Source organism: Malus sylvestris, chromosome 4 (assembly GCF_916048215.2).
Source record: "Malus sylvestris chromosome 4, drMalSylv7.2, whole genome shotgun sequence".
NCBI classification, from domain to species: domain Eukaryota; kingdom Viridiplantae; phylum Streptophyta; class Magnoliopsida; order Rosales; family Rosaceae; genus Malus; species Malus sylvestris.
Genome location: NC_062263.1, coordinates 2,790,987 through 2,805,087, shown reverse-complemented (window position 1 = coordinate 2,805,087; position 14,101 = coordinate 2,790,987). Strand labels below are relative to the sequence as shown.

General features: G+C 38.0%; 3 protein-coding genes across 14 annotated transcripts in view; 1 reads left to right on the top strand and 2 right to left on the bottom strand.

The window, feature by feature from the left end:
• Nucleotides 1–14,101, bottom strand: part of LOC126617834 (protein WHAT'S THIS FACTOR 1, chloroplastic-like) — a 32,475-nt gene that overhangs the window by 1,227 nt on the left and 17,147 nt on the right. For 2 of the 3 annotated variants that reach the window (XM_050285907.1, XM_050285906.1), the window contains exon 2: nucleotides 607–2,203. In XM_050285907.1, coding sequence (XP_050141864.1) covers nucleotides 748–2,196 — 1,449 coding nt within the window. In that variant the 5' untranslated portion in view covers nucleotides 2,197–2,203 and the 3' untranslated portion in view covers nucleotides 607–747. Of the gene's footprint in view, nucleotides 1–606; nucleotides 2,478–14,101 lie in introns of those variants that run through there. The other variant, XM_050285905.1, reaches the window with a different exon arrangement.
• Nucleotides 1–14,101, bottom strand: part of LOC126617832 (protein WHAT'S THIS FACTOR 1, chloroplastic-like) — a 32,377-nt gene that overhangs the window by 1,227 nt on the left and 17,049 nt on the right. The gene's annotated exons all lie outside the window — the stretch shown is intronic.
• LOC126617827 (TMV resistance protein N-like) lies at nucleotides 7,384–13,416 on the top strand. 5 transcript variants are annotated; one of them, XM_050285882.1, is made up of 9 exons: nucleotides 7,384–7,688; nucleotides 7,795–7,884; nucleotides 8,092–8,175; nucleotides 8,292–8,350; nucleotides 8,626–9,136; nucleotides 9,273–10,368; nucleotides 10,655–10,930; nucleotides 11,028–13,107; nucleotides 13,199–13,416. In XM_050285882.1, exons 1-9 carry the CDS (start codon nucleotides 7,621–7,623, stop codon nucleotides 13,252–13,254), a joined length of 4,320 nt encoding a protein of 1,439 aa, XP_050141839.1. In that variant the 5' UTR covers nucleotides 7,384–7,620; the 3' UTR covers nucleotides 13,255–13,416. The 5 variants fall into 5 exon arrangements, with proteins under 5 accessions (XP_050141839.1, XP_050141838.1, XP_050141840.1 ...); XM_050285886.1 differs by having other exon boundaries at nucleotides 7,385–7,688; nucleotides 11,028–12,581; nucleotides 12,930–13,416; XM_050285885.1 differs by having other exon boundaries at nucleotides 7,385–7,688; nucleotides 11,028–12,581; nucleotides 12,756–13,416.

Genomic DNA, 14,101 nt, shown 5'->3' with positions numbered 1-14,101 from the left:
AGCAGGCCATCTCTGAGAAAATTTGTGGTGAAATTATGCACTTGTAAGTTTTAGACTTGACTTTTCCCAAATCCACCAGTAGGTCAGGAAGAAAAGCCTCTGCATAGAACCAAATCCTGGTTACTGTGGTAACAGAATTAGAAAAATGTTTGACCCGTATCTGTCCACATAGTAGGGCTCGTACTATGTAGTCATCGAAAGCCAATTCATCATTTTCGGAGCATAAACTAGGATACAACCAAATTTAGAATGATCCATAGAACACGCTCCATTTTATCAAAGATGATAATCTAATACATTGAAAAGATTAGGGTTACACCTTTAGTTTCCAAACTACTAGAGAAGACCAAGTAAAATGATTACTGATTACTCATCTAGGAAAACTTTTAAACAAAACAGTTATAATTCCTCGGATAAAATAAGAGAATATGAAAAACAAATTCAGCACAAATTTAGATACCTTGTATTAAGCTTCAATTACGTAGGTTGCCTACAATCTGCTTCTTCCATAAGCCAATTTTATTAACAGGAAAGTGAAAGTGAAGTGGCTTTGAATTAAGTAAACTTTTCACCTCAGGATAATGTAAGGTATTTCAGAAAAATTACCCTTTAGGTGAAGGGCCATTTGCTTCATATATATAGATACAGACTGAGACTTCATCCTTACAGTCATTCGTATCACTGCCATAATACTATCCTCGCACTTTGATTATTTTCTGGTAAGATCTGAACACTTGACATTCTTTTCTACCAAGGTTCCATTTGTTGCTTCCCGCCATCATGAACAGAATGAGCATCAAGAGTCCAAAACTGCCCTTTCTCCCTGTAGTCAATTGTCTCACCCTTATTATCACCATCATCATCCACATAAAAATCTTCAGGCTCAAACAAACTCTGAAAACCGTCATCATAGTCATCATCATCATCACCATCGGACTCAAAGTCATCACTAGAGCCACCAATCTCAGTGTTGTTAATCCTAACTTTCTTCCTCTCTCTTCTTAGTCTCTTGCTTTCTCTGACCAACTGCATCAACTTTTCCTTTATCACCAAAGTCTCTTTCTTCTCCAACAGTGCACCCTTGTCATCAAAACCCTCCACTAAAAACACTGAATCTCTCTGCCCTTTCAAGCTCACGTAGAATAACTCCGGGTGCCGTATGATCATCCCTCTCAACTTGTTGGACAGCACAAAATCATTCCTAAAATGAGTCAAGTGGTCTATCAAAGTTCTCTTTTCAACCGTCATCCCTAGCACTTCTCTCACCACCAAACAAGCTCTCTTCTCTGCCTCAATTGACTCTTTAGGCAAGTCCGAGACGGGGGTATTGTACGGGCACACATCCGGAATTTCTTTGAATTTGAGCAAAAAATCTTGGTGACGCCTCTTCAAATTTAGACCCTTTCGGAGCGTTAACTGCTTGAATTTCAAAGGTCTGTCTACTATTAGCTCACGTGACTGAACTTCTGGAGATGGTAAAGGCTTTGCCAAGTCTTGGTCCCAGGAGACAAGCTCAAGTGCACGGCCATAGGAGGTGTCAACAGTCTTGAATTTATTTGGATAGTCATTGCATAGACGAGAGCGAAAATTAGGGGGAAGACCAAGATCTGGAGCTAGGTGAACCAACTTTGACAGAAGTAGTCGATGATGAGAAGAGAGCATAAGAAGTTTCTGGAGTTTGGTGGCCAAGGAGTCAGAGATGGCTGATTTGAGACTTAATTCCTCAGCAGCAAGGGCTGCTGCAGCTGGGGTTAGACGGACACAGAGTTGTGATAATGATTTAGTTGCATTGGATGGCAAGGGAGCTGTTGGGATTGCGAAGAGTTCAAAAATAGTAGGGTATCGATGAATCATTGAGAGAATGGATCGTGGCTTTGATAGGGAAAGGTAGGCTCGACACTTATTGAGAATATGAATTGGAATATAGCATTTCGGTTTGGAAAGAAGCAGTGTTTGTAGCTTTTGGACAAAACGTATCTTGTTTTGCTTCACAACATGCTTGTCTAGTGAAGGACTGCGGACAGTTTTGACAGATGAGCAAGAAACTGAAAAAGGGATATTTTCTGAGATCCTATTGTTTTTATAATTCCTCTTGACTGTACCTAATAAGCAAGGAGGATTCCAAGGGAGGAAGCTGGATCTGAGAGAAGTGACAGGAAAATCCCTTTGCAATGAGAAGGGCAAAGACAACTCCATATTTACACTCACAATCTTTACACCCTACACAATACACGTGTGGTGACATTATGAAGTGTATAACAATACCATCTGGCTCACTATCCGCACGAGGGTCACATTAAACGTTTCCAGCCTTAGTGGTTTCTTATGAGCAAGATGAAGCAAAACTGTCACAAAGAAGCACAACTATCCAAGTAAGTGCGATGATGCTACCCACTTTATCTACCAGAGATAATAGTGTACCAGCACAACCTTGTTTCCACTATTTTTATCATCTTCACTGGAACATATGGTCGTACCTGTAAACCAAAACAAATTTAAGTCACATAATCATGTAAAAGGCTCAAAATACATGCATCAGCCCTAAGTTTAGCCACACATACAAGCAAACACAATTTCAACCAAAGTGCAAAGCAGTGTTCTTAGGAAACTGATATCTATAAGCGGAAAAAGGAACCCGCATGTCCCATATTCAGAAGGAGAAGACATTGTACATCTATGACTAGCAAACTTAGCAGTATCAATTTGCCAATTTTGTATTTCACGTTGACTTAACCTAACACCAGAAGACAAAATTCTTCTCCATAACGGAATCCTACCTAACTATCCGAATCCACAACATTTTCCATTGTGTATGAAACAAACACTAGGTTTCTCTGCAGAAAATTTGAACTTTCCGCTGGGTCTTAAGCAAAACACCCAGCCATGACCTAGTCATCAAATTCTCATGCTCCAGTTATACAATCACGGACAAATAAAAGATGGTTCAACAACAAAAACCCTCCCAAATAAAAACCAAAGAAATTATGATACCATAACACCAAATGACAGAGAGCGAGCCTTGGCGCAACGAAAAGGTTGCTCCTTTGTGACCGAAAGGTCACGGGCCCAAGTCGTGGAAACAGGCTCTTTGCAAGCAAGGGTAAGGTTGTGTACAATAGACGTCCCCCCGACCCTAGCAAAGCGAGGAGCCTTGTTGAGTTGGGGTCGCCCCTTTTCTTTTATCACCAAATGACACGACATACATATATACACATCAACAGGGAAGAGGCGCCAGAGGGAGCGATCGCATCACAACTCACAAGAACATTAAAAAGAATTCAACCAAAAAGAAAGAACTATCATACAAAAAATAAAAACATGAGATAAGAACAAATAATCATTTGTTCAGAGATTAGGATTGATTAAGAACTTATGCAAAATTGAGTGAAAAGCACAGATTTAGCCTTAACCAAAAGGGTTCTTCATACAAAAGAAATCAAAAGAAACAAAATTTCTGGTACACAACAATGGTAGAAAGTGGTTTATCCATTCCAATCCAATCCTAGATGCCAAACGAGGAATAAGATAACCCACAAAGAAAATATATCAGTGTTTTCAAATGGAACAATAAAAAAATTGAAATAATAACAATAATATTAATAACCAAACACTGGTAAAAAGAAAATGGGAGAAAGAGGAAGGAACAAACGCTTGCCTGGAAAACAGAGGGTCGGGAGGGAAGGAAATGAAGGAATTGCAATCCACTTGCTGTTATGATTTGCAGAGACTGGAGATAAGTAAGAGATGAAAGGGAAACGCTACTCTCTCTTTCTCTCCCTGCGCGGCTCCGCCGTCTCTCCTTTTTCTCTCTGTACGTGCGTGCGTGTGTACTGTGTGAGATAGAGGAAGGAGATAAAGTTCAGATGAGGCCCATTTGCACGGATGATAGTTAGGTGCTGTCCGGGTGGTACACACTTTACTCACCAAGCTATGTGGTCCAACAGGAATACAACATCTGTCATTTGAAATTCTCTCCCACACCACACCCCTACTATCTTAGTAACCAAACAGCCCCAAATAACCAAGCATTCATCTTTTCTTGTTCCTTTCTTTCCATGGCCGATCTACCGTGACCAAAGTATTAAATATCGATATTAAATATCGATGATATCGAAAATATCGATAGTTTAAAAACATAGAAATTTCGGTGAAAATATCGAAATATTATCGATATCGATAAAAATTGAATAAAAATCACGAAAATTGTAAAGAAAAAATTGAAAATTTTTATTGAAACTTTGCAGGATGTTTATTTAGTTAATTATCTATTAGTTTATCACAAAAAATTGGAAAAAAATGCATTGCATGATAAATATAATTGATTTAAGTTGATTATATAACGAGCTGACAAGCATTGTGAGTGTAAAAAATATGTAGTAATTAATGAAAGAAATTTAAACACACCATAATCATTTATATATAATGAATTAGTATAATATTTTACAGTTTATACATGCATAAAATACATGAGTGACTTAGTAAGGCGGTAGTCCAAAAACACAGAAATTTCAATGAAAATATCAAGATATTATGGATATTTTAGAGTACGAACATGACAGACCACCTAAACCAAAATAATAATCTTCTTCCCATGGCAGATGTAAACCGAAATGATAAAATTCAACAAGTCGGAGTTCCAGACAGAAAAAAACAGTTCATTAGTTGCACTAAGCTTTCTCCGTCGACCCCACACACAATCACTACTCCAATCGTCGACTCCACCCAGCAGTGAATGCCACCGTCTTCTGCGGCGGTGAGGATGACGAGTTGGGGCTTCTCGCTTGGTGGTGAACAAGGACTCGACGCCGGCTTTGCGAGTGAGGTCGAGACCTTCGCGGGTGCGAGGTTGTTGAATCCTAGAATATGGAGCTTGCAGGATAATGGCAGAGCCGACGAGGCCGCGCTGGCCGGTTATGAGTATCGTCATCAATTTGTTCGAGCTGAAGGAAGACGAAGCGGCCAAGAAGATTTATGTTTGGTAACAGTTTTAAGGGTGAGGTTGTGTTTGGTTACAAAGATAGAAAAGAGCAGGGAGATGACATATGTTATATTTTCGGAGAACTCTAACGAAAAGTCTTTGTACTGTTTATTTTAACGAAAAATTACATTTTTACATTAAAATTTTAATCATGGTATTATTTACTTTACCTTTTATTTTGTCTTTATCATTAAAATTCAAAGTTTTCAAATTTTTTTACATTAATTTTCTTATATTTTAATTGGGCCATAAAAATTGGTGTGTAAAATGGGTACTGACTTGTCAGTACCAAGTATTTTCCCATTTGCACGCCCCTCGCTCCCGTATTAACCATGTTTATGTGTCAAAGTAAAATGTTAATTGACTTTTACCATTAGGTTTTCTACCGTAGGCCCAATTAAATCGGTTTCACCCTAAAATTAGACATGATAAACAAGTTGTATTTGTTGTGTTTGTGTTAACCCGTCATTTTGATGTATCACATCTCGTCAACCCATTAAGCTGATGAGTGACGAAATTCAAACTCAAACCTGACTCCGTCATTTTGATGTATCACATCTCGTCAACCCATTAAGCTGATGAGTGACGAAATTCAAACTCAAACCTGACTCCTTAGGTAACGGATGACACGACCTAAGCTATGACATATATTAGAAATTATGTTTTTTTTTTTTGGCAAATGGAACATGAAATCTCAAGAGAAACGAGTAGCGCCAAACAACAATAAAAAAGACGTTATATCCAACTATAATTTCTAATCATGCACTATAAAAACTAGGCAAGTTTAATGAAAAGTTTTCGGTACTGTTTACTTTAACGAAAAACTACATTTTAGTGTAAAAATATAATTTTTCGTTAAAATAAACAGTATTATAAGCTTTTTATTAAAGTTCCTTAAAAACTATTCGTCTTTTTGAAATTCGGGAGTTAATGATGGAGTGGTCGGAATGGGCTTGATGGGGGATATATAAAAATATTAAAAGATGCATGCATTTAATAGGATGAAACAAGTACCCATGGGTAATACTGAACCATGTCATGCTAACAGGTCATGTAAGATATTATTTGGTCTACTAAAAACTACAACTAAATCAACTATACTATTAAAATTTGGAGATTGCCAATAATACTTACATGTATTCCATACAACTATCATCTGATAGTTAAATATAATTCTTGTGAATATATATATTTAATATAATTATCATTTTTGGTCGAATAGCTTTGGGCTCTCCATCCAAAACTTAACAATCATCCACCGTCCAAACCCCTCAAAATAGGTTCTCTAGTAGGAATGATTACTTGACAAAATCATGCAATATATTAATGAGTAATTAAGTTTTATAAATAATTGCTCAGGAGTACCATTTACGAGTTTCAGAATAGGATCCATACTTGTGTTCAGAGTTCGCTGTAAGAGAGGATCAATCACCAATCATGGATTTATTGTAACGATGTCGATTCCATTTTATTTTGCAAACTTCCAATAGCAACTTCCTCCGCCAAGGTCTTTGAAATCAATATACCAAAGCTGAGGAAGGAAAAGTCTTAGTGAACACAACGAACATGCATTTAAAGCATAAAATATTTAACTAATATGGTAGTAAGATTGATAGTTGTAATGATTGTGTATATCTTATAATGAAATCAAACTAAATGGGATGAGACTACTTTGATATAGGTCCAATTTTATAAGTCTCTTTTGATATAGGTCCAAAATTGGAGCTAAATCAAAAGTAAGTATAAAATTGGACCCATATCAAAAAAGACTTGTAAAATTGGACCTATTTCAAGTTTCTCCTTTAATGAATTGATTTGTCACTTGTGCTCGGAAAGACATATTTCAAATCTTGTTCAATCTCAATTGGCGAACAACTATATGCTTAGCTCTTTATGATTTTGTAGTGTGAAATTCACTTATTTTCTTTTGAAAATTATAAAAATGTCCTCAATCGATATTGCTTGGAAATTGTTTGGAAAGAAACTGATGACTAAATGGAAAACTTTACAACCGTGCACGCAAAGAGCGTAAAGGGATGTCCCCATCACATGTTCCCCTTCGTGTACTTTTATAAGTATTCATCTCTCACTCATTGATATTTGATATTCCTGAAGGAGCCTTTGGAACTTTAGTCAAAAGCCAATTCGAGTAACTTCTGATCTATTCTTCCTCCTTCTCTCTCTCTTGTTTCATCAGGTCCTCCTTAATTCTGAACTACTCTCTCTCTCTCTCTCTGGCTTTAGTCAAAACTGCTTGGAAATTGTTTGGAAGTTTCTTGAAAGAAATTAGCGACTTACTAATAAGGAAAATTCCAAACTGTGTGCGCAAAGCGCGTAAAGGGCAGGCCCCATCCCATGTGCCCATTTTTATGCTTCTGTAACTGGTCATCTCTTATTCATAGCTTTTCCAAAGGGGCTTTTGGAACTTTGTGCATCTAGTCAAAAGCTAATTCAAGTAAAATCTGTACTAGTCTCCCTCTCCCCCTCTCTTTTCTGTTTTTCATTAGATCCTCCTTAATTCTGAATTACTCTCTCTCTCTCCCTTTGTTGTATCCTCCTTAATTTTGAACCAGTCTCTCTTTCTCTCTATTCACAATTAATCTCTCTGCAACTACTACTCCTGGATCTGAAAACTAGAGGTTATGGATATATATGCTTCTTCTTCTTCTTCGTCGTCATCCGCTGCCGCTCCTGCTGAAGATACAAAAAAGTAATTGTTTTGGATATATGATTTTGAAGGTGAAGTTTTCTTGTTTTGAAGGTGGAGAAAACAAACAAGCCATATATAAAAAATTTTGTTTTCATGAATTTAATAGGCGGCAGACACTCATTGGGGCTACAAAGAGGCGACACCCATTTTGGGTGCAGAAGATTTGGTCTCTTGTCAAATTGGTAACTTGTCAGAGGTTAGTCAGTGTTTAATGTTTATTGATACTGTTTAAGGCTCTTTCTATATTTTTTGTCATTTCTTCGTAATTAATAAGTTTAGTTGTTATGTTATGCTGCTGTTAATTTCTTCGCTGGTGACCTGTCACCGGATGTCACTTTGTTTTGTTCGCATCTTGATCAATTGTCTTCCTTTTGACGTTTGGATTAAACAGTTCTCTTAACAGAGGTTCTGAAAAGCTTCATTGCAAAAGATTGAAAGAGAAAGCGCAGAAGGAAATAGAAAAGAAGGAAGAGAACATAACAAAGAGGTCTCAAGTTTATTTTTTGCATCCTTTTTGTGCGGTGTTTTTTGGTATGCATAATAATCTGATTTATGTTTATTGACTAATAACTATACGAAACATAACCAAAACTTCACTTGCAGGAATCGATCAGGTGACGATGATGATACTGATTGTGAGTGGAGCAAAGCAAGGAGACGAGGTTTGCATTTATATCATTTTATGGTTTTCAACTTCTGTTAGTTTTACATGCTGAGATGACGTCGTTCATATCAAGATTGCAAATATATGAATATCTTTCTTTAAATTATAGTTTTTTTCAAAGAAAATATGTTTCTACTTTCGCCTCTCACTCACTGAAACTTTGTGCCAATTCTAAGTAAATTCTCCTTAATTCGTGCAACGTCATAATATTATCTCCTTAATTAAACATTAATCTGTCTGCAACTACATCTTTTTGCTGGATCTGAAAACTAGAGGTTGTGGATATCGCGTCTTCTTCTTCATCCGCTGCTGCTCCTGTTGATGCTGATGATACAAAAAAGTACGATGTGTTTATTAGTTTCAGAGGCGAGGACACCCGCCGTGGTATTACCAGCCACCTTCACGCTGCCTTACTTGAGAAAAAAATCACAACCTATATTGATGACAAGCTTAAGAGAGGAGATGAAATCGCACCTGCCCTTCTCGAAGCAATCGAGGAATCACAGCTTTCGGTGATCATTTTCTCGAAGGACTATGCTTCTTCCACTTGGTGTTTGGATGAGCTTGTGCATATACTCGAATGCAAGGAAAAACATGGCCAGATGGTTATACCCGTATTCTACGACATCAATCCATCTGATGTACGAAAACATCACGGGAGTTATGCGGGTGCATTTGCTCAACTTGAAAAACGTTTCAATGACAGTATTGATAAGGTGCACAAGTGGAGCAATGCTTTGAAGAATGCAGCAGATATATCTGGGTTTGTTTCAAAAAATTATGGGTAACTAACTAATTCTTTAACTTGTATTAAATTATAAATTTTCTTTAAACTTGTGACGATTTTATTTGTGCTAAGATTTTGTAAGGTATGTGTATTTAAGACTAACTATTGCTTTCTTTCATAATCATTATGCCAGGACTGATGCCGACTTAGTTAAGGAAGTTGTAAAGGATATTTGGACCAAATTGTGTCGCGAATCATCCTGTGATTTAAAGGGCTATGTTGGAATTGAATGCCGCATCAAGAAGATCGAATCGCTATTAAGCATTCATTCACCGGACGCTTGCATCACTGTAGGTATTTGGGGCATGGGTGGTATTGGCAAGACCACCCTTGCTGAAACTGTATTTCACAGACTCTCTTCTAAATTCGAAGCTTCTTGTTTTCTTAAAAATGTCAGGGAGAAATCTGAACAACCAGATGGACTAGATTGCCTGCAAAAGAAACTTCTAAGCGAGATATTCAAGGAAGAAGATCTATCCATAGGATCAACTGCCGTTCGAATTAGGCTTAGCCGCACAAAGGTCCTCGTTGTTCTTGATGATGTGAGTAGTTCAATGCAAATGGAACGTTTAGCTGGCGATCGTCTCCGGTATGGCACTGGAAGTAGAATCATTATAACAAGTAGAGATAGGAGCACACTTACGGCAACTGTTGAAGAGGATAATATCTACGAGGTTGAGGTATTAAAACCGGATGACGCTCTTCAGCTCTTCTGTTCGCGTGCTTTCAAGAATAACAGTACTTGTATAACAGATTATATGGAGTTGGCAGAAAAGGCTGTGCATTATGCCAGAGGCGTTCCTTTAGCTCTTACAGTTCTAGGGTCATTGTTCTTCAATTGTAAGAGCAACAAAGAAGACTGGGAAGATGAATTCAACAGACTAAAACGATTTCCCAGTGAAGATATCCAGAAAGTGTTAAGAATAAGTTATGATAGATTGGAAGAGAATGAGAAAGAGATATTTCTGGATATAGCTTGTTGGCATAAAGGGGGTCCTGTGGATGAGGTAAAACGAATGTTAGATGTTCGTGGATTTGTTGCGACAGCCGGAATTAGACGTCTCATTGATATGTCTCTCATATCAATTGATTCAAATTGGGGAAGGGAAACCATAGAGATGCACGATTTGCTACAAGAAATGGGAAGGACAATTGTTCTTAAAGATCCCGGTAAACGGAGTAGGTTGTTCAATGATGAGGATGTCTATTGTGTATTGAGGAGTAACACGGTAAGAGCCAAATGCATTCAATTTTTTTTTTCTTTTTTGTTTAGGAAAAAAATTACAACTTTAGATGATAACAAAACAAAGTAAAACTAATTTATAATAAAGAAGTTAGATTGTTAAGAGATGAATTTGATTGAATTTTTATTGTGTTAGGAAGTCTTTGGAATATGAACCAAATATCTTGGATATTTGACTAGGCTAAGACACTTGTACATGTTTACCATCGGAAATACTCTTTTTCCAAATGTGCGTTACATTTTAACATGTTTATATTCACATTTATTCTCAGGAAACTCCAAATGTTGAAGCCATACGGGTTCATTGGTCTTACATTGCAAAGCGACCATTGAAACGTGCAGACTTCAAAGTGATGTGTAACCTAAGATTGCTAATTGTGTATGGTGGCCACAAATTGAACGCTTCCCTAGACCTTCCCGGTTCTCTTCGTTATCTTTACTGTGATTGGTATCCACTGGAATCTTTGCCGTCAAATTTTTGTCCGGAAAATCTTGTTGAGCTACATTTGCCCTATAGCAATGTTAAGAAGCTTTGGAGAGAAGATCATGTATATTATATTATATTATATGCCTATTTTAATTCTTGTATAAAATCAAGTGTAGAAATTATATTAATTCTTTATATTTCTATTTCATTTGTTGCAGATACTTGTCAACTTACAAGTTATTGATCTGCGTCACTCCATAAATCTAACTGAAGTTCCAAATCTCTCTGGGAGTCTAAAAATTGTGCACATAAATCTAAATGGCTGTTTTAGTTTGGTTGAAATTCCTGGGTGTTTTCAACATCTTGACAAGCTTACTCATCTTCATCTTCAAGACTGCACCAGCCTCAAGTATATTCCAGAGATGCCAGGAAATATTCAACACTTAAATTTACGAGGCGCTGGTATAAAGGAGTTGCCTGAGTCAGTTTGGTCTAACAAAAATATTTCTTACTTAAATATAGGTCGTTGCGAAGACCTTGAGAAACTTCCAAGCAACAACTGTGAGCTGAAAGTCTCTAATGTTTTGGGTATTGAGAGCTGCACATCTCTTGGTGAGTTTTCTGAGCTTCCCAGGGATATAACTAAATTATCATTGATTGATTTCAAGAGACTTGTGAGTCTACCAACCCACATTTGTAAGTTGAAATATCTGGAGGAACTCAATCTATCTGGCTGCTCTAAACTTGAAAACTTCCCAGAGATCTTGGAGCCAATGGAACATTTGGTGTCTCTTCGTTTGAAAGAGACAGCTGTCAAAATGCTTCCTTCGCCTATTGAAAATCTAATTAGGCTTCAAACTTTAGACCTTAGTGGCTGCAAGCACCTTAAGGATGTCCCTGATGGTCTCGTTTGCTCAACCTCATTGCAAGAATTAAATCTGAGTGGAACCAAGGTTAGGAGCATACCTACAAGCATCAAACAAGCTTCTCGGTTGTCTAAACTCTTCTTAGTCGGCTGCAAGCAGCTTCAATCTTTACCAGAGCTCCCAGTGCTATGTAATGTTGAAGCTGAAGGCTGCACGTCACTGAAGACAGTGTCAAGTACAAGGACAGCACTCACACAAGGTTGGGTTCAACATGATTGCTTTTGCAAACGTTTTATTAATTGCCCAAAATTGGATAATAATGCAAGGAGCAACATAATGGAAGAAGCACAGATTAGAATTATGCGAGAGGCAACTAGTGCTCCATCAAAGGGCACTCCTTGGCCTGAGATTCAGGTTGTATGTCAGGGAAAAGAAATTCCAAATTGGTTCAGCTATCAAAATGAGGGATCTTCAGTAAACATCAAGCTTCGTCCAGATTGGTTTCAAACAGGTTTATTTGGTTTCGCTCTGTCTGCTGTTGTTTCTGGGGTTCCAGAGCCGCAATGTTCCTTGATTGTAAGAGCTAATTTCATTGTCAAATTCATGGGTGAAAGCCATGAACTGTTCACTTCTGTATTCTCTATCCCACAAGACAGCCGCCAGAACGATAGCCGCCAGAACGACTACAGTTACGACCAATATCACGTGCTTGTGTGGAATGAGGCCTTTAGTAGTGAAAGGGTAGCAGAAAAATGCTCCCCTAATGTTTACAAACTTGTCAATGAGGCCTCTGTTGACTTCTACCCTGTTGCCTTATACCCGCGGCCTTATTATGGCTTCGCATTCGAGTATTCCGGTAGGATAATTGATCCAGCGGGCAGCTTGCCACCTTCCAAACCCATGAAGGTGGAAAGCTGTGGTATACACCGGTTGTATGCCGAAGATGTTGAGAAATTCAAATTTGATCATGTCTTCATGTCGACGGAACCAAAAGTAGAAGAAGATTATAGCTTCGCAGTCGAGTATTCCGGTGGGATAATTGATCCAGAGGGCAGCTTGCCACCTTCCAAACCCATGAAGGTGGAAAGCTGTGGTATACGCCCGTTGTATGCCGAAGATGTTGAGAAATTCAAATTTGATCATGTCTTCATGTCGACGGAACCAAAAGTAGAAGAAGATTATAGCTTCGCAGTCGAGTATTCCGGTGGGATAATTGATCCAGAGGGCAGCTTGCCACCTTCCAAACCCATGAAGGTGGAAAGCTGTGGTATACGCCCGTTGTATGCCGAAGATGTTGAGAAATTCAAATTTGATCATGTCTTCATGTCGACGGAACCAAAAGTAGAAGAAGAAACAAGACAAGATGACGATTCCGAAGGTGGTCGATCAAGAGATGAGCCTGAAGCATGTGGATCAAGTGAAGAGTCTGAAGCAAATGATATTCATGAATATGGGTCCTATGGGGAAGCCTGTGGATCAAGTGGAGTCTGAAGCAAATGATAGTCATGGATATGGGTCCTATGGGTTCGAAGTCATTGGAACTGAATATGATTCGGACTTTTTAATCCAACAATCCTAAGCATCTTATCCAATAGAATTAGGAAATACTTTAGGGGAAATTTGTACTGTGAGAGCTCACTTGTCTGTTCAAGAAATAAGACAACAAATAGGCAAGACTTGTTATTTTAGTGTTGTTTATACTTTATACGTTATAAAGCGCAAGTTATTGACAAGTGTGTAATATCCTATTTGTTATCTTTAAAACTTGATTTACAAGTCCAGCGACATCTTGAAAGACCTGTAAACAGGTAAGGTTTATTGGGTTTGGGTCAGATTCAATCTGATCCGTTAAGTTAACGGATCATCCGAATCTAACCCGTTAATCTAATAGGTCATCCGTTTTACCCGTTAAGACCCGTTAACTTATTTATTTATTTTTAAATTTTTTTTTTTGCATTCCAATGCAACTGTACTCTTAAGTGACCCTCACGCTGCGGGAAGCTGTAGCATTTCTAACCGCGCGCCTTTGGCAGGCATCCTTTGATGAATTTTTGGATCTGCTCACCAAGTATTGCCTATGAAACTATAGTATAATCAATATTTACATAGTCATCAAAGCGCAGAAGTTATTGGTTCAGAGCCACCAGGGCGATACATCATGAAATGCCTGTGGAGCTTCTGCGTGCTAGTCTTCCTCACACAGATGAGCATCAGCGGAAGCTTTTGTCAGATTTTGCTCATCGATCAATGCCCATTTCTGGTCTTAATGCCCATGGCGGGAGCGGAGGTCGAATGAACTCTGAATCGGTGAGGGGATAGTGGAGGACCTACAAGTTTTCTGAAAAAAAAAACATATTCTATCATTGGCCGGCGATTCTTTGAGCGGAGGTCAGATTCTTTAACAAAGTTTTCTGAAAAAAAAACAT